General features: G+C 43.3%; 1 protein-coding gene across 14 annotated transcripts in view; it reads right to left on the reverse strand.

Annotated features, from left to right (window-relative positions):
* Window positions 1-5,551: 5,551 nt before the first annotated feature.
* AAK1 (AP2 associated kinase 1) overlaps window positions 5,552-18,488 on the reverse strand; it is an 84,215-nt gene continuing 71,278 nt past the window's right edge. For 6 of the 14 annotated variants that reach the window (XM_075601318.1, XM_075601317.1, XM_075601315.1 and 3 more), the window contains 2 exons: window positions 16,037-16,141; window positions 5,552-9,021 (listed from right to left, as the gene is read on the reverse strand). In XM_075601318.1, coding sequence (XP_075457433.1) covers window positions 8,006-9,021; window positions 16,037-16,141 — 1,121 coding nt within the window. In that variant the 3' untranslated portion in view covers window positions 5,552-8,005. Of the gene's footprint in view, window positions 9,022-12,777; window positions 14,003-16,036; window positions 16,142-18,488 lie in introns of those variants that run through there. The other 8 variants (XM_075601321.1, XM_075601319.1, XM_075601316.1 and 5 more) reach the window with 4 other exon arrangements.

Consider the following 18,488-nt stretch of genomic DNA (forward strand, 5'->3'; position numbering starts at 1 on the left):
ACATTGAAAGGGTGGAGCAATATGGCGGGAGGTGAAACAATGAAAGGGTGGAGCAATATGGCGGGAGATGCAACGCTAAAAGCCACTGAATGTTGCGGGAGGGGCTACTATGCAAGGGATGGGGCAAGATAAATTAATAGGAGGGGATATTATATAAGGGTTAGGGTTAGATTACATGACGGGAGGGGCTACTGCACATTAGGTGTGGCTAGTATGAGAGGGGCTACTATACAGGAGTGGAGCTAGAAAACATGAGGGGGCTAATATACAAGGGGGTGGGGCTAGAAAACAATTGCAGATGTTACAGTTTATTTTTATCCCTCTCGCAGAAGTGGAGAGAATGACTTAGGCACAATCGAGGACAGCTAATTATGCCACCATGGTGATTTTTCCACAAAACACCCTACATCTCAGCCTAGATCACTGCCTCATCCACTCTTTTAATTTTTTAATATGTAGCCTCCTTTCCCCGTGTCTAAGGGAACTACACGTGTGGAATACCTGTCTGGCGTACAGGAGGCTTAATTCTCCGCCACTGGGAGCCTGGGGTGATCGCGTTCAGTATACAGCGCCTCCACCTGTGAGGGTCCTAGATTAAGATTAATACCAGATTAAATTGTCACAGTTTGTGTTCATGTCACACGACAAGTGACAGCAAAGGAAGGGGGGTGGGGGGGTAAAGGGAGTCACAGCGTGTCAATGTCACAAGGGAGGTTGGAGAGGGTTACAGAGGAAGGTGACAGAATGTGTATGTCATAAAGTAGGTGATAGCGAGGGAGATATTCTGTAGGATAACCCCTCACAGGAACGAATACAGTCAGTGAATACAGACAGACACGTATAACTTTACTGACAACTAAATAACCAATATACCCTGCAATCATTATACCCTACCCCCTAGTATTCGTGTAATTAATTATTGTCCCCCACCCTCTACTTCACGCTTTGGCAATACTGAAATGTTCTTTCGTCATGCCAATACAGCTGATTTGATATCACAATAGCCATACACGGCCCCCACAATACAGTACCCACACAATATACACCACTCCAGTGGAACTCCCCCAAAGTACTGAGGGTGCCCTGGGAACCTAACCACCCCAGTGTCCACAGAGCCACACCCACCCACCCAAAGTGTATGTATGTGGGAGTAGCACTACCCCTGTGTGAATCGTTCCTGCACGTCGATACCTTCCTGGTCTTAGGCAAGACCAGGCCAACTTGGAAATGGTGGATCCGTACTATGGTCCCACGATGCGAGTCTGACAAATCCTCTCAATCCTTGCCGAAGGCGTCCGCCTCTTGAGGAAGCTCCAGCTGGAGTTTCTCCCTTTAAAGTCAATGGGGTGGCTTGTGGTCTGAGCACAAACCGCAGGCTGCAGATTACGCGCGGCCAGTTACTGATACCGCACTCAGTCACTAAGGTGCTAAGGGGAGTGTCCCTATCTGGGACCTTCCCTGCAGCAATTACAATCTGAAGGGGCTGGGTCCTTCGGGGCAGATCTGGGCTAGTCCGGGAGCCACTGGCACCTGGACACTACCTTCTCTGCTGACGTCCCCGCTCCGACTGGCGCGCGGTCTCTTTGCGCCAAATTGTATCTATCTCCTGCTCTGCCTACTCCAGGAGGCTCCTGGGACATGTAGTCCCTTGCAGAGCAGTTCCTATGATGGCTGCCACTACTCACTTCAATGCACATGTGCACGGCTCCTATGAGCATGCGCAAACATACAATATGGCGGTGCCCTGCACTGGCGGTCCACTGCGGAGCTCCGGCACTCTGACACCCCGCAACCGCCCCCCTCCCCAGCCCAGTAGGTAAGAGGGGACATGGCTACATATATAACTTCGGCACGCAGCACAATATTGTTACACACAGTCCCTGACCATCTTGCACTCTATATTTGGAACCGGACACCAGGATTTGAACCAGGTTCCCCTGATTCAAACTCAGTGTCACTGTTTACAGTCAGTGTCTTCACTCACTAAGCCACTCACATTGGATTGTAAACTCTGCGCAGCAGGGATTTCCTTTCCTATTGTCTGTGACTTATTGCGATTATTGTATTATAATTCCCTGTACTGTATTGTCTTTCTAAAATGCCAAGTACACTGTACAAAGTATGTGAGTTAAGCAGCACTCCTCCACAGGAGGTTATATAAGTAAATACAATTCTGATCTGGTGCACGGAAACAGAGAGGGACCCCTGGCCCCCTCAAAACAATAACCAATTGATGTAGTGGTTCCCAGCACTCAGTATGAAAAAAATCAGATAGAGGCATCAATAAAGAAAAAACAATGATATATTCAAGAAAATTGCATTACATAAGCCAACCCTTATAGGGGCTAGGAAAGAACTTTACATGGAAACAAGGGTTAAAAAATAAGTCGCAAATCTGGAGAGGGAGAAAGATGAAGGAAATACAAAGAGAACAACCGTGGGGGGGGAAAGGGAGGATAAAAAGGAAGGGGAGGGAAAAGAACAACATAACAAACGCTCAGGTTAAGGTGATAAAATATAGGGGGGAAACTAACGTTTCAGCGTTTGTTATACGTTGTTCTTTTCCCTCCCCTCCCTTTCCCCCCCCTCCCTTTTCCCCCCACGGTTGTTGTTCTCTTTGTATTTCTGTCACGGTAGCTAGTGATAGGTTACAATACACACCAAAATATCTGGGTTGAATTGAACACGACTTAGATATAATAAATATAGTTTATTCCTTAGATAGGTGAACACACAAGATGATACAAATAACAGACAAGAAATAACACTTACTTAAGGGTTGGACAATGAAGCAATCAGGATACAGGATTGGCAATTCATTCAGCAATACAGGTTCAGATGAAGACATCACAAAAAGACACGAAGCCAATGGTTATAGGGCTTACACTCGTTTATATGGAGTTTCAGCCCCCATACCTTAACTTTGGGGCGCCTGAATGTCTAGCAGACTCCTTTGAAGTCAGGCCACCCTTCTGTCTGAAAGTGTGACTTATGACACTTACAGACCCCTCAGGCTCTGCGTTCCCCCGCCCTATTGTACACAATCAGAGTGGTCAGTCTTTGATCAGAGGGTTTATTGTAGACCACTTGTCTCCCCCCTGAACATTAACATAAAGCAGAGCCAGTAATTTCCCCGGGCTTTTATACCAGCTTTGCAAAACAGTATATTCTTTAATATCTACCTATATTAAAATAATCCGTTCTGTGGGTCTGAACGGGCTGAAATTTGCCAGGTCCTCATGCCGGAGGACCCTTGCCATAGTGGCCAAGTTTCAGCCTCTGACGACCCCAGAACCGGAGATACAAAAAAAAACCAGTTAAAATCCCCTATTAACTTTAATCCAGGATTCTCCGCTATGGCTAAAAGAAATCTCTACTTTTCACTCTCCCATTGAAATCAACGGGCTCCGCCGCTATAGGCTTTCAATGGAGCATCTCCGCCGTTGAAGTCAATGGGCTCCGCCGCTATAGGCTTTCAATGGAGCAACTCCGCCATTGAAGTCAATGGGCTCCGCCGCTATAGGCTTTCAATGGAGCAACTCCGCCATTGAAGTCTATAGGAAAACCACAATTTTTACATTTGCCCATACTCCGTCTGGTTGGATGGAGAGGGCTGGAAATGGCCATGCAGTCATGCCGGAACAGTGACTACATGCGACCAAAATCCCAACCCTCTGGTACTCACAGAACCGGAGATATGGGCTTACACATTTTACCCTTTCGGACTTAGCCGTTTTAAAGCCACGCGGCTTTCCCCCATTGGAATCAATATGGGCGGTGCCGCCATAGGAAATGCATGGGCCGGCACCGCCATACGACTCAATGGGACCTCCGCTCCCATTAGAGTCAATGGCGCGACCCTCGTGGCGAGTGCGACCCATTACGAGGGGGGCCATCATTCTCGGACCCGGTGGTGGTCGTGTGTGGGGGTTCCTAGGGTCGAGGGGCAAAAAGAATTTCATTTCCTAGAACCTAAGTTTCCCATGCCAATTGTAGTTGAACTTGAACTAAGGTGATCAAAAGCTCTTTTTCAGACATTGTATCCGCGGTCTGCGGTTTGGATGGCTGCCAACCCGTTCCTGGAGGTCGGCGTCGAGGAATCCCCATTGAAATGAATGGCTCCATTGACTTACAATGGGGAACCGCCGCTCCTCCTCTCGGGCGCCACCTGCAGGTCTTCTGGTGAAAATGGACCGAAATCGCCAGTTTCCCCATAGGATCGCATTGAGCTGCAACGGCGACCTATGGAGAGCTGCAAAATGGAGCCTGCAAAGGCAGGAAAATGGAACAAAGGGCTATAATCACTCCTTGACTATTAACCCTTTCCCTCTCGCATCATTCCCAGTGTATGTGTTGGTGCAGACACTGGAATGGGAACAATACATATTTACAGGGGAATACACATATGGGGACTGAAGCAGGGTAAAAACATTACTGGACCGCAGTCCAGTTAACCTGCTTCCCAAGTGAGAGCAGGGGGTGGCCAAATCGGGTGTAACCCCTTTAATACCGGGCCAAACCCCACCTCCCGTGACAATTTCCTCCATCTTTCTCCCTCTCCAGATTTGCGACTTATTGTTTAACCCTTGTTTCCATGTAAAGTTCTTTCCTAGCCCCTAATAGGGTTGGCTTATGTAAAGCAATTTTCTTGAATATATCATTGTTTTTTCTTTATTGATGCCTGATTTTTTTCATACTTAGTGCTGGGAACCACTACATCAATTGGCCAAGTACACTGTGGGCACTAAGATATACATACATTTTTCCAATTAGAATTGTTCCCTCAACTAAGGCAGTGGGGGAAGTGGTGGGGCAGTGGGGGTGGGTGAGTTTAGAGCCTACAATTAAGTACAACCCCTGCACTGCCAAAGGTTAAATACTGAGCTACAAATACAGATATGAAATGGTAAGCAGGGCGTTCCAACCCTGAGCACTTTCGCTTTACTGTATACACACAATATGTTAAGGACTTTGAATGAAAAAAAACAAGGACTTTGTTCAATCGATTTGAAAATTTATTGTCTTTTAAACCACAAATGTATTTTCTATTCCTTCAGAGATGCAGCGTGTAAGGAGCAGCACTTCAAAACCAGAGCTGGGAAAGAGCAGCCTTTACCGCGCCCAAAAGAAACGATCACACGTTTCTGAGCGCGCAGGACCCGGAATACACAGCATTTATTTCACCGACAGCGTGAGGTGTCGCTTTATTTCACAACATTACATAAATAACAGATCATGATCGGACAAGTTACAGTACGTGCTGCGGAGACCCTGCTGTACATGTGCAATCAAATCTCATTTACCAGAGCCATTTAAATCTATTATGTATAATTATATAACAGTCCAAGCCCTGATTACTAAATCTTATGGGGCACTTCTATCTTCCTTCCTCCAAAGAGTTAAAAGTACAGTCCCACTGAAAGCCCAGGAAAAGCCATTCATTCTGTTGGTACAAAGCACTCTTTTCTCATCCTGCTCATGCATGTCAATGTTAAATCCTGTAGCACTATCCTATCGTGTATATATGTATGTATGTATGTATGTATGTATGTGTGTATATATATATATATATATATATATATATATATATATAATAAAAAGATCACTTGTGAGCACATTCACATTCTGCAACCCTGCCTTTCACCATTATCCCCAGCATACAGTGTTTCCACTGTAGCAAGGGATGTACAACCAACTTTACACTGATGATACCCATTAAAGCTGCAGTTCAAGCAATATCCTGTGTTTTTTTTTTTGTTTTTTTTAAATAAATCAGTCCTGTAGTAAGAAAAAATACTTAGCATTTTCTGTTTTAAAAAACAACAACTTTGAAAGACCAATTTTCTTGTATTCTATTTTAACAAGCATGTTTGTTCCTATAGCAACCATTTACATTCCTCAGATCTAAAGATGTCGCCAAACTTCGCCGATCAATAGACGGAGAACGAATTGATCGGCAGCTATGCAGTTCTTTAGGTAAGTAGAGATTGCCCACATGAAACTATTGAAGTAAAAAAATAAAAAAAATAACGGGAGCTTGAACTGCAGCTTTAAGGTTGAAACATGTCTGTGAATGGATTCTCTGGCTTTGCGTCCGATTTTCATGCTGTGCTTTAAAGCTGTGTTAACAGCAAGCATTAGCTTACATGGGCTCCATGTAAAAATGGTTTTTCAGACAAAAGGTGACACATTGTGTGCTCATTTGCATGTAATTTCCCAGAATCCCTTGCAGCAGTGGAAGCACTGTATGCCGGGGATAATGATGAAAGGCAGGGCTGCAGATATGTGAATGTGCTCACAAGTTATCATTTTATTTGCTATATGCAATACGGTGGAGGTTTCTTGTTGCCTTTTTCACCCATAACTTAAAACGTGTGTATATATAAAATACTTATACACACACACCATTTTTTAGGGGCACTTAAAAATGGCTTTGACTATTTTAAAAATCGGTTTATAATTCAGCTCTGACACAGGCTTCTCTAAAAAAAAAATACTGGACACAACGGTGAAAGGTGCGACGTGCTCAAGAGACACACGCTCAAGGGATGCACACCTGTCCACTCCATGCCGTTTCCTCCTCTCCTTGCCCCGGTTCCTGACACCGCCTCCTGATTGGCTTCATTACCTAGCATCAGCCATCAGTATCCAGGAAGCTGCCCAGCCCCCTAACAGCCCTGCTCGGGGAAATGCCGTGGTCCCCCCAAGCCGGTCAGGTCATTATGTCCAGAGAGGTAATACCGGACACATACATGTCCAGTATTACCTCACATTTTTTACTCGGCAGTGTCCAAATACAGGAAAGTACGGTTTCAGTACTGGACACCTGGCAACCCTATCTCTGACTACAGCACACTGGGGTCCATGGCTTAATCTAAAATATATATAGTTTTTATTTATATTATCTAGGAATTATTTTCATACGTATGATTTGGCCTTAGGAGTTTAATCTTGTATGTATGGCAATATATATATATATATATATATATTTATATACAGTGGTTGACAAATCACCAAAAAATCTACTCGCCACCTAGTACCAAATGTATGCTGCTTGGGCCAATAGGAGCTCGCCACGATGTTAAATCCACTCGCCCGGGGGCGAGCAAATGTATAGGTTTGTCGAACACTGTTTATATATATATATTTATTTATTTTTCTTACACACACAACAGCAGTACATATTGCATATTTCTTAGTACCTGTTGTTCTGTTCATACAAAACTAATCAACCAACTGAATTATAAACCATCTATTAAAATAGCTTTGCACTACAGCTCCACATGCTAAATGGCACTGTACTTTTAGGTGAGGTTTGTAAGGGAGAATAACAGGGTGTCCGCTGTCTTTATTTCCAAGTGCTTTTAATGTTTTAGGAAGAACATTGTCACAGAAAATCAAAAAGTAAACACAAAGACATTAAAAAAAAAAAAAAAAAAAAAAGGTATAATCCAAATTAATAAAAAGATAAGGCTGAGATGAGAACCTGTCTGCAGATTTCTAGGGACTGGCTCAGACAGTACGTGATTTTAGATTTCCAATCTTTACAGCAGAGCTGACTGATCCTGTCCCTGGGAGATCTAAAACAAAAATGATACCAGGTCATCATAAATAAGGCACCTCAAATGTCTAAAGTCACATCCTAAATTAGGCACAAAGTCTGACTTGGTTCTAAGAGAAAACAAAAACATTAATACCGCATTAACCCCTTCAGTCCCTGACCTGAAATGGGATACATGCTTATTATTTCGAAAGGGGGGAAAGAAACTAAATTTATACTTCTTCAATTTAGTCTTTTCACACACCAAAAGTAGGGATTGTGGCCTTAACTCCTATGCTGCCAGAAGGGGCCAGCGAAGGGATTGGAGTGGTTTTGTAGGACGAACACTGCAAGATGAGTTTCCAGGGAAGAAAAATATTGCAGCGGTTGCAGGTTATAACAGGGGGGGAGGGAGACGACCCTAAGAGTTTATTAGAAGCACAACCCACGTCAAAAACATGCATCCTATGGGTTTGACCTGGCAGGGAAAGGAGCAGAGCCAAAGGGATCAACACTGATGATCTCTGAAGTCCTGTGGGTCAGAGAGGAAATGGGAACAGAACCAGCCACCGACACCTTTCCAGTGTGGGTTACAACTTTGTAAGCAGCCACGGGCTGTGCATCCAAGCTACGCCCATCCTGAGGGCCATAGTGTCGGGAATACTTAGACAGGGACTGAGGGCGGAAAGGCTTTGTTACAACCGTCCCAAATACGCTCTCCTGGGCGGCTTCGTGTCCTGGGATCCTATGATTCTCCACTCTTTTTGGTTCCTTGGAGATGCCTGTAAAAGGAGCCGCCTCAGCTGAATCCACAGCTCTACTGGAATGTGCAGAGAGGTTTCCTGTGGTAAACGAGGTTTTCATTGAGGCGGCTCCAGGTGCCGCGCTCCGGAATGTAGAGTTACCGGCCAGTGTCATGTCAAGACCTAGGAGTGGCGGAAGACCTTGGGGAGAGACACATGGGGCAGCCTCTTCCACACTAATTTTCCTGGAGAAGGGGGCTCTGAGAAACACATCTGCGTCCTCAGTCTGACCAAAAGCAGCGGTGGTCTTGGCCACAAAGGGAGCGTTGGTGAAGATATCGGAATCGTCCAGAGTCATCCTGGAGCCCCCGAAAGGAGCGGTGGAGAAGACATCCAACTCTTGAACCAAAGGGTAGAGTTGGGAGCTCTGCGTGGGAATGACCTCTTGGTTAGAGGTTGCGAACTCAGCATCTTTTGCTTTCCCAGAACCCTCGTCTTCGTCCGAGTCCATCAGCAGAGGTCTTGACCCACTGCAGTCCAGCAGGTCTGGCTCATGGTCCGTGCCCTCTCCTTCGCTGCTGTGAAAGGAGCTGCAGCTGGAAGGGCCCTTTGATGGACAATCCGTCTTCAGCTCAAGTATATGAGTGTTGTCAACACACAGAGGGTACCCGCCAGCACTAGATGTTTTTAGATGCTCGCTACTTCCAAGAGGAAAAGCCTGAGGGTTTCTCTGGAGACCTACAATAGCAAGCAGAGAACAACTTACATTCACTATGACATCGCAACAGAATGCACATACTACACTGACTGAGAAACTTATTTAGCTTCACAGAAAAACAAAAGGATTACAAAAAGGTGCCCTCCACAATTGTTGGATTAACCCCTTCACTGCTAAAAATGTCAAACACTGCATAGGAGGTTATCCTGCTTTTAGAACTAACACTTTGAATGTCCACTGATAGAACATTTGTCGTCAAAAAGGGGCCCCAAATATCTTTTCTAAAAAGGTTACCATTACTGAAAACTCTAAAGAATTTACTTTAAAGCCCTTTGCTCAATGGTAAACCACATTCAATTAGGATAATGGTAGTTCAGTCACCCGCTGTGCAGAAACTAGTGCCACGTATGCCTATTATTATTATTATAGTCAGAATGCTACATTGAAACAGAAGTTGCAAAAATGTGTGGCTGAGGTTAAAAAGATATATATTAACATTAAACATTGCCAGGCAAAAAGTGTGCTACAGAATGTTGCTTGAATGTTCCCGCTACATCGCGCATTGTATGTGCAACATGTCTCCTTAACTATTAAAAAAAGAAAGTTGGGGAACTCTTGACGCGAGGTTGGGACCGGGGTGGGAGGTATTATTCTTGGACATGTGCAATAATATACTTATTTATTCATAGTACAAAATTGTTTCAAATCTATATTATTATTTCTGTAAAAATAATTATTACAATTTTTTTTATAAAACATAAAAAAATAAACATTTAGATCACAACAATGCTATAAAATGCACCACCTGGTGTATGAAAAAAAGGGCACAGAAACTGCGCTCCCTCCGAAAAAGCCATATATCCATTATATATATATATATATCCATTATATATATATATATATATACATACACACACACACACACACATATATATTTTACACACATATACATACACACATACAGTGCAAAATAAATTAGTACTTCAGTATTAGTCTAAATAAAAAAGGTATCACCTAATACTGAAGAACTCATTTATTCTGCACTATCGCACTAACACGGCTATTTCCGTTTTATACATACATACAATTGTTCCCATCTCAGTTTATCATGAAACAATACAACACACAGGTCATCACATACAGTACAGCTTACCTTCTGTGTGACATTAGCAGGCTAGTGGCATTGGGCAAGTGATGGCAAAAGGGACAAGAAAGGGGAATGAAAGAAAGATTGAGGTAGAACAAGAAAAAAAAGTGAACAGGTGTGGATACAGGGGAGGGGGGGTGCTGTATCAAATACATGAGACCTCTCCCAGAATCCATACACATAATGCCATTTACCCCAAGGGCCTAGTAGCCCCTATGCTGACAGGGAGGCCGGCAACAAATCACAGGACAATATAATAACATACAGAGCAATGAGCTACCCCCTCTGGCTGCAAAGAGGTTAATCACCCAAGGGGAAGAAATGTAAAGACTGGTGACTGTACCCCTGCGGTCAATAGCACTTACTCACCTTCCCTCCCTCTGATGTGCACAAAGCCCGATACACCCATACTGTCTCCAAGTTTTTTTTCCAGCATGCCATTTAGATTGTAAGCTCTTCAGGCAAGTATTCCTTTCTCCCAACTATTTACCTGTGTGCTTAGTATATGTGCTTTGTTGCAGCACTCACCTGACTGCTTGAGGGATCACAAAAAGAGAGGTGCTCCTTACAAGAAGTTAACACACGGCCAAAAAAAAGAATACATTACAGTATAGGAATCCACACCATTGACGGATGAGCTAACCATTGGAAGGCAACATGAAGTACATATGCAGCCCCTTAGACATCAAAAGGGCTGCCCATTATATGTGCGTGTGTGTATGTGTGTATGTGTGTGTGTGTGTGTGTGTGTGTGTGTGTGTGTGTGTGTGTGTGTGTGTGTGTGTGTGTGTGTGTGTGTGTGTGTGTGTGTGTGTGTGTGTGTGTGTATAGAATCGAAGTTGCAGCTGTGGGTAGAAGCTTCTCCCCGCTCCACCCAGCTGCCTAATGGTGGCGCACTGATGGATTCTGTCCCGCTCCTCTTCTTACACTGCAATCTAGTAATTAATTAGTATAAGAGTGGGACCGCATGAGCTAAATCCACTTGTGTTTCAAAGTCAAACCAAAGAATCGGGGGAGGGGGGTTGAAGATACTGAGGGGCATATGTCTCAAGGCAAAAGTGGTGCAATTCCGTATGTAAAGAGAAAAATCCCATTCAAATTCATAGGGTTTTTTTTTCTCCAATGCACACGGTGCAGTTTGTCGTCCCCCCTCCCCAGAGGTGCACCACTTTTCCCTAGATACAGACCCCCAGGTGTATGTGGATTCAATATATTAACTCATTCAGTGCAAGAGGGGGGATAGGAGGGGATTTGAGGTTGCTGCTTTTGCATGGGGGAGTGGAGGAGGAAAACATACTGTATACAGTACGTGCCAGAAATTCAGTATGTACTAACCCCTGGAGCCTGTCTTTTCCTGTACTAACCCCTTACCTGCCAATGGTGTCTCTGGTATTGAAGGAGGGTTACTATCCCAATAAAGAATGTGCCCAATGTATGGATGATGCATTCCCAATATATTGATGCTCATCGTAAACGTTTCTTCTAGCCCCACACCATAAAGAAACAAACCACTCCATTACATTTCAGAAGAACACAAAACCAGGTTAGTGTCACTGCTCAGATCTGACTTCTCAGCCATTCTTTAAAATAGTTTAATTCACAGAAATAGATTGGGATCGACTATACAATCAACAGCTGGGTCTGTGCGAGTATAACGTTCGGATTTTCATTTCTACGTTCGGGAACTAGAAGGACGAAGAGAAGTCCCAGAATCGGATTTTGTATCGTAGCAGACGGAGGGACTGAAAATAACTGAAATATATTTATACATATATATACTTATATACACAAGTAATAAAGTTCTACCAACCACTTCACTAAAGGATTTTGTCTACTGCGATAGCGTTAAGTTGCTCCTGTGACGAGAACCCGCTTTCTCTATGATACAGAGGAATAAAGTAAGATCGTGTGTTGAAATCAGTTGTACAGATGCAACTCAAAAGTCCCCCCGCACACTCAGAAGAGGGGTATTTACAGACAGCAACATTGTTCAAGTGACGGGTGAGATCACGGACAGCCTTCCTGATACATCCAAAAACAGCTGATGAAACTATCTGAACTCCACACTTTTCAGAGCAGGCGCGGAGCACAATATACAGATATATTTGAAACGGTCTCACGTAGTTCTGCACAGATAGGGAGCACACTTTTACTTGCTTGACACACACGCACACACACAGATTTAAATACTTATAGAAAGAGAGTCCCAGCCACAGCAGGTGTCCCATGCACAGGGGAAATGCCTGGTGTCTAAGCAGGTTGATCGTAGATATGCATGAAATAGACATTCTGCAATGGTAACAGTTCGATGTGCTCAATCAACAAAGTTGAACATTACATTTAAATATAGTTTCTGTACTTTATGTAGCTTGATATATATTTTTAATTGACCAACATGAAGATCCTTTGGATTGAGTTTGTACATAAGATTTTCAGGCTGCACAATTTGACCATGGCTAATTTTGTTACCTGAATTCTGTGTTTTCCAACGTAATAGGAAAGGAGAATTTTACTGGTCTTGTTTCAGTTTTAAAAGAAGGTCATTAGCTACTCATTTCTATGTTATGACCCCCCTGATCTCTCTTCACCCCTTTATTTTTAACATGCAACAAACCTCAGACCCCCCCCCCCTCAAAAAAACAAAACAAAAAAAAAAACAATCTATGTGGTCCAGTAGCTTTTTACCAGAACCAAAACCTCCATTATAGGAAATAAGTGAATCCTCTTTATATATTACATGTGGGAGAGAGAGAATATTGTAAATGAGCATCATTACAGAGCTTTAATCACCTAGTAATATTGCAGACACATGGTCATTCCTGTGTTACAAAGTAACAGCTCTGGAGATATTGAAGTGAACATTTTACACCTGGAACTTGATCTCGTGTGATGACACATTATATACTTCTTACTACCTTTTAAGTAGGGATTCCGGTTTTACTTTATAAAACTGGAAAACACTGGAATCTCGCCCCCACCCTGACTGATAATCTTGCACTTCTGGTTACAACTGATAATAACCGGAAATGAAGCATCATTTCCTATTGAGTTCCACCTCTTGCAAGAGCCCAGACACAGAGAGGACACAAAGGCAACACAAGGAGTATGTAAACAAAACAAAAAGTGCCCCGATAAACACCAAAATTAAAAAATATCTCAATTTTGTTTCTTTGTTAACACTGGTTTTCCTAATAAAATGAAAATGCTGAAAAAACAAACATTAATTTTAACAAAAAAAACAAACATAGAAAACCGGAATCCCAACTTATAAAATCTTGATTTGGATTTTTGATCGGCATCTCCTTTCAATGACCTTTTTCACGATCTATTGTTATTACGTAGAATAAGTTAACGTTGAACACCGTGCATTGTCCCCCACAGCTGCTGCAGGACACAGCTCCTGACAGCTGAAGCAGACTAGGCTCATCCAACCATCACACAATCTTCTGTCCCGCATATTCCATCCACGACACAGGTATCTTTATCCCCTTAAGACAGAAGCGGTCACACAAGACAAAGCAGCTAGGATGCCGACGATATGTTTTCAATGTTTTCAAAGTCAGTAGCCAGGGCTCCTTGGCAGATCCACAGAGCGTACTTTTAGTTGCTGATGTGCAGAGGAAGGTCAAATTAAAAAATAGAGATATATATCAATATATAGATAGATATATATAGATATATATATATATCTATATATATATATGCAGGTTTAGTCCTCTGGGGAACTCACAATGGTGAATCTGCTACTGTGTGTGCGGTTTACAAGTCTATAAGCTGATCCACCAGCAGAAGGGACCTGGTCAAGTTTGGAAGGCTGGAATCAGAGTTGCCACTGCTGTGATTAGAATGGGAACCTGGAAGTGTGAGAGATAGCAGTTCAGTATGTTGTGAAGGGAGACAGAGCAAAAAGCAGAGAGATGAGTGCAGGTGGAGCAGGAAGTGGGGGGGGAAAAGCAGTGTCGCTGGTTCACACCAGAATTATTATTTTCTTTTTTAATTTAAGCCCCAGGAGGTTTTATCTGAACCCCATGTAATTCTATTTACTTGTCCTTACACTCGATCCATAATCGTAGCCCCAAAACCTGTGAAACCAGTCATGGGCTTGGTTTCTAGGGGTAATCGGGTTCTACGCTCTGACAGAGCGGGCAACCCGATAGAAACGTTAGTGCACCCCCCCTTCCCTTACGTCTCATGTATCCGGGAGCCAGCCGTGTCACGTGATCGTTCCCGTAGCAAAAATCACATGACTGATGTTGCCTAGTACTGAAATGGTTAAAGGAATATCTCCGCTAAAAAAAAATATAGTCTTTATATGCTCTGACTAATGACTCTAGATTCCTTTTCTCCAGGAGCACGGATTTCAAGCATATCAGCTTCTTCTGTTTGTCGTGATAATGTAAATATATTGTGATAATAAAAAAGTGGTATTCTATGCAATCCGCCGCTTCCGTCGCTCCAGTCCCAGCCAGGTAGGTGAGGGCGTCCTCGTGGTCGGGCGCTCCGATGTCCTCAGACTCACTTCAGCTGTTGGAGTGCGTCTGTGGACTTCGGAGCGCCCTGACAAGGACGCCCTCACCTACCTGGCTGGGACTGGAGCGACGGAAGCGGCGGCGGTTTGCAGAACTGAGACCAGTTGAATGCTGCAGTGGTAACACGTGCCCCAAACAGGCCTAGTTTTAAAATTTGGAATTGCTGTACATGCATAATACCACTTTTTTAGTATCACAATGTAGTTACATTATTACGCTATTCTCTTCGTGTCCCAGGATATCGAGCTATCTATTTTAATCAGCAGCAGACTCTCTCACATTGATGTATGAGGTTATTTTTAGATCATTTACACAGGCACTGAATTTGTAATTTGTTTAACTTTTGGTGCACTTTATTGTTGTGAGCACTATCACGTTAGTTTTGCAAGTCTCTCCAAGACTTTGATACTTAAGGGTCACAACTCACAATACAATTTGGTGCGCAGTTTTTTATTGTAACTTCTGTTTATGTGCTGGACCAATGATTGCTTTCATAATTACCTTACAAATAAAGAACAGGGCAAATGCAACAATTTAGATGGGGCTTTGAGGGCTGACAAACAGTCTGGTCAAAAAACATCAGATAGAATTACCTTGAAAATGTTAAAAGTACAAATATATATATATATATATATATATATATATATATATATATATATATATATATATATATATATATATATATATATATATATTACTTTATTTAACCTATTAGACATGTCACTGTCCTTAGTTTACTTGTGTCCTTGTAGGGACTAACCCTTTACCCCACCTGACGGGATTAAATTAAAGATTACAATTATTTAAAAAAAAGATTAAAAAATATTTTTTTTTTAAATAGCTACCGATTTCAATTGTGCCTTTTTTTAATGCACAAAAAATAGAAATCCATTGGGATTGAAATACTCCTCATTATGGATCACTGAAGGGACCTGCATTCTGTCTCGTAACCACGAGATGTCCCTGTTCATCCCGATGAAATGATGTTATATGTAACCCCTGTAGTGCTGGTTAGACCCGTAGTAAGTAGCAAACCTCTCTCCTATTCATAAACACAGAACGTCCTGAGAAGAGCTGCTACACGTATCAAACTAACCAGGAATTGACTTTGCGCTATAGCTGTTGCCTTTGAAGTGGGAGATTCTTTGTGGGTCCTAGTGTCAGCGCCTTGGGCATATCTATCCCCAAAATCAGATGGCAAGCTCTTCAGGGCAGGAGACATTGCGCACCGTAGCAGTACCTTGAAGGGTTGCTAACTAAAGGCTATATAACCCCTCTGCTGCCAGAGGCACCTGGCAGCGAAGGGGGACCCCCCCATCTTTTTATATCTCCCGCGTTCCCGCCCCTCCTCTGTCTTACCTTGGGAGTTTTTGGATATCAGAACTGGAATAGGATCAAACTCATCATCAGCCCTTTTTTCTGTATCCTCGGGGATATCAAACCCAGTTATGAGGTTAGTATCATCTGCAGCGTGCGGAGGAGAGAAAGAAAAGCGGGGAGGCACAGACAGCAGAAGAGAGAAGCCGGTTAGAAATATTCACACACAAGCTAAAGGGAGAGGGTCAGTTTCAGGAAGCAGAAGGGTGTGTAAGGCGCAAAAAATAAATAATGAAACAGATCGGGCGGGAGTGGCCAACTCCAGTCTTCAAGGGCCACCAAAAGGTCAGGTATTCAGGATCTCTCTGCTTCAGTGGCTTAGTTCTGTGCTGAAGCAGGGATACCCTTAAAATCTGACCTGTTGGTGGTCCTTGAGGACTGGAGTTGGCCACCCCTGAGAAAGGGGGTGAAGCAGTGAGCAGGAGCGCTGAAGGTGCAATCCCCACTTATGTCAGCGATATAAGGGCATCAAATTTACCTTCGCTCCCCCGTAACCATTCATTTCATCGTGCAGGTCCATTGTGGAGAAGAAAGAAAACACTATAGGGGCATTTAAAAAGGAAAAAAGTTTCCCCATTGTATTTTTGTTTTTCAACAATGTTGCGTTGTAATTGTGCTCTGATCGCACAAAAAAAGTTTTGGTGCAAAAACCCTTCACCGTACAGCAAATAAAAAATACCACTTGTGTGCAAATTGATTTATTTTGCCTTTTTTCTAACGCGCTACACATGAAGAAGCGCAGTACTAGAGCACATTCATGTCTCAGACCGATCTGCAAACTGGCCTTTCCCCATCATCTCTTAACATGCAATGCTTGTACTGCAGCCCGGGATTCTGGGTAATGTCATGCAAATGAGCGCACACAGTGAGTCACTCTTTGCTTCTTATCCATGGACAAACATAACATGGATCCCTATAAGCTTATGCCTGCTGTAAGTGCTCTGATCACTGCAACTTTGGAGCAGCTACTGCATGTTGTGCTATGTTCTGTATAAGATTCTTGGGCTGCGAGTATTGCATTCTCTTTTATCATCTGCTGTTATTCGCGATTTATAAACGGCTTGGTTCTGTGCCCGATTCAGAGCATTTCTATATGAGCTAAGCACTGGGGACGGAGAGCTTTGGAGCAGGTTTTAAAGATATATATATATATATATATATATATATATATATATATATATACACACACACACACACACACACACACACACACACACACACACACACACACACACACACACACACGCTATAAAAAAGGAATGGGGGACGAGTCTTTAAACAGGAGGCAGATCAGTATAAAAAGATGGCGGGAGAGCCTTTTAAAAATTAAACTCCCCCTTCCTTGCAATGAAAGTAGAATTGTTACTATATGAGCCTAAAAGTAGAGTTACTCTGCTTGTATAAATAAAATAAAAAAAGTAGTGGTACTTTATACTACCATCACACTTCAAACCACTGCTCGTTATGCTTCCCAGAGCTGATGGGCAGATTGTTAATGAGAACACTGCGGGAACACCTGGTCAGCTCTAACTTTGACCTGGGGGAGAATCCCTTTATCTCACTGTGCCTCAGGCACAACACATTGTAAGCTCTTCGGAACAGGGGCTCACTGGGCCCGCAGAATTCTACGCATGACCCTACGCCAGAACAACATTATGTGATCGGCCATGACAGCACAGAATGGGTTACATGGTTGAGCGGTTTCACTAGGTTCTCCGTAAGCCAGTGGTGCTCAACTCCAGTCCCGAAGACCCCCCCCCCCCCCCCAAACAAGTCAGATTTAAGGTTATCCCAGCTTCAGCCTAGGTGGCACAATAAGTGTCTCAGCCTTGGACTGAGCCGCCTGTGCTGATGTTTGGATATCCTTAAAACCTGAGCCGTTTGGGGGTTTGAGGACTGGGGTCGAGCACCCCGGCTCTACGCGTGAGTCCACCAGTCATGCACTATAAGAGCTGCCCATTCTGATGCGGTGAAAAGTGCACCTCATAATACCAGATTTCCCGCCCTACTATGGTATGCCCTCAGACCCTTTACTGCTAGAGGGGCCTGCAACGCATTGCTCCTGCCACTGAAGGGTGTATCGGTCTCCTCAGATGCCTTATGCTGCAATCAGACTGCATGGTGGATATAAAAAATAAAATAGCGGTATTTGTATTGCTTTATGAAAAGAAGATGAAAAATAGGCAGGGTAAACCCATCCCGATTGTTGACATGACAAATAGTGAGGATGTTCAAATGCACTTACAATCGTAAGAAGATGAGCATTTAATATATACATACAGTATACCGACACACAGACACACATTTCTGCCATTTTGACGAGAAAACTGCAGTGTGAGAAGCTTATTATTTTATATTTTAATTGTTACTTAGCAGGAATTTTACTTGGCAGGGTCCATATAAACACACTGACGGACAGCACTCTAGACCGAAA

This window comes from Ascaphus truei, chromosome 5 (genome assembly GCF_040206685.1).
Source record: "Ascaphus truei isolate aAscTru1 chromosome 5, aAscTru1.hap1, whole genome shotgun sequence".
NCBI lineage: Eukaryota > Metazoa > Chordata > Amphibia > Anura > Ascaphidae > Ascaphus > Ascaphus truei.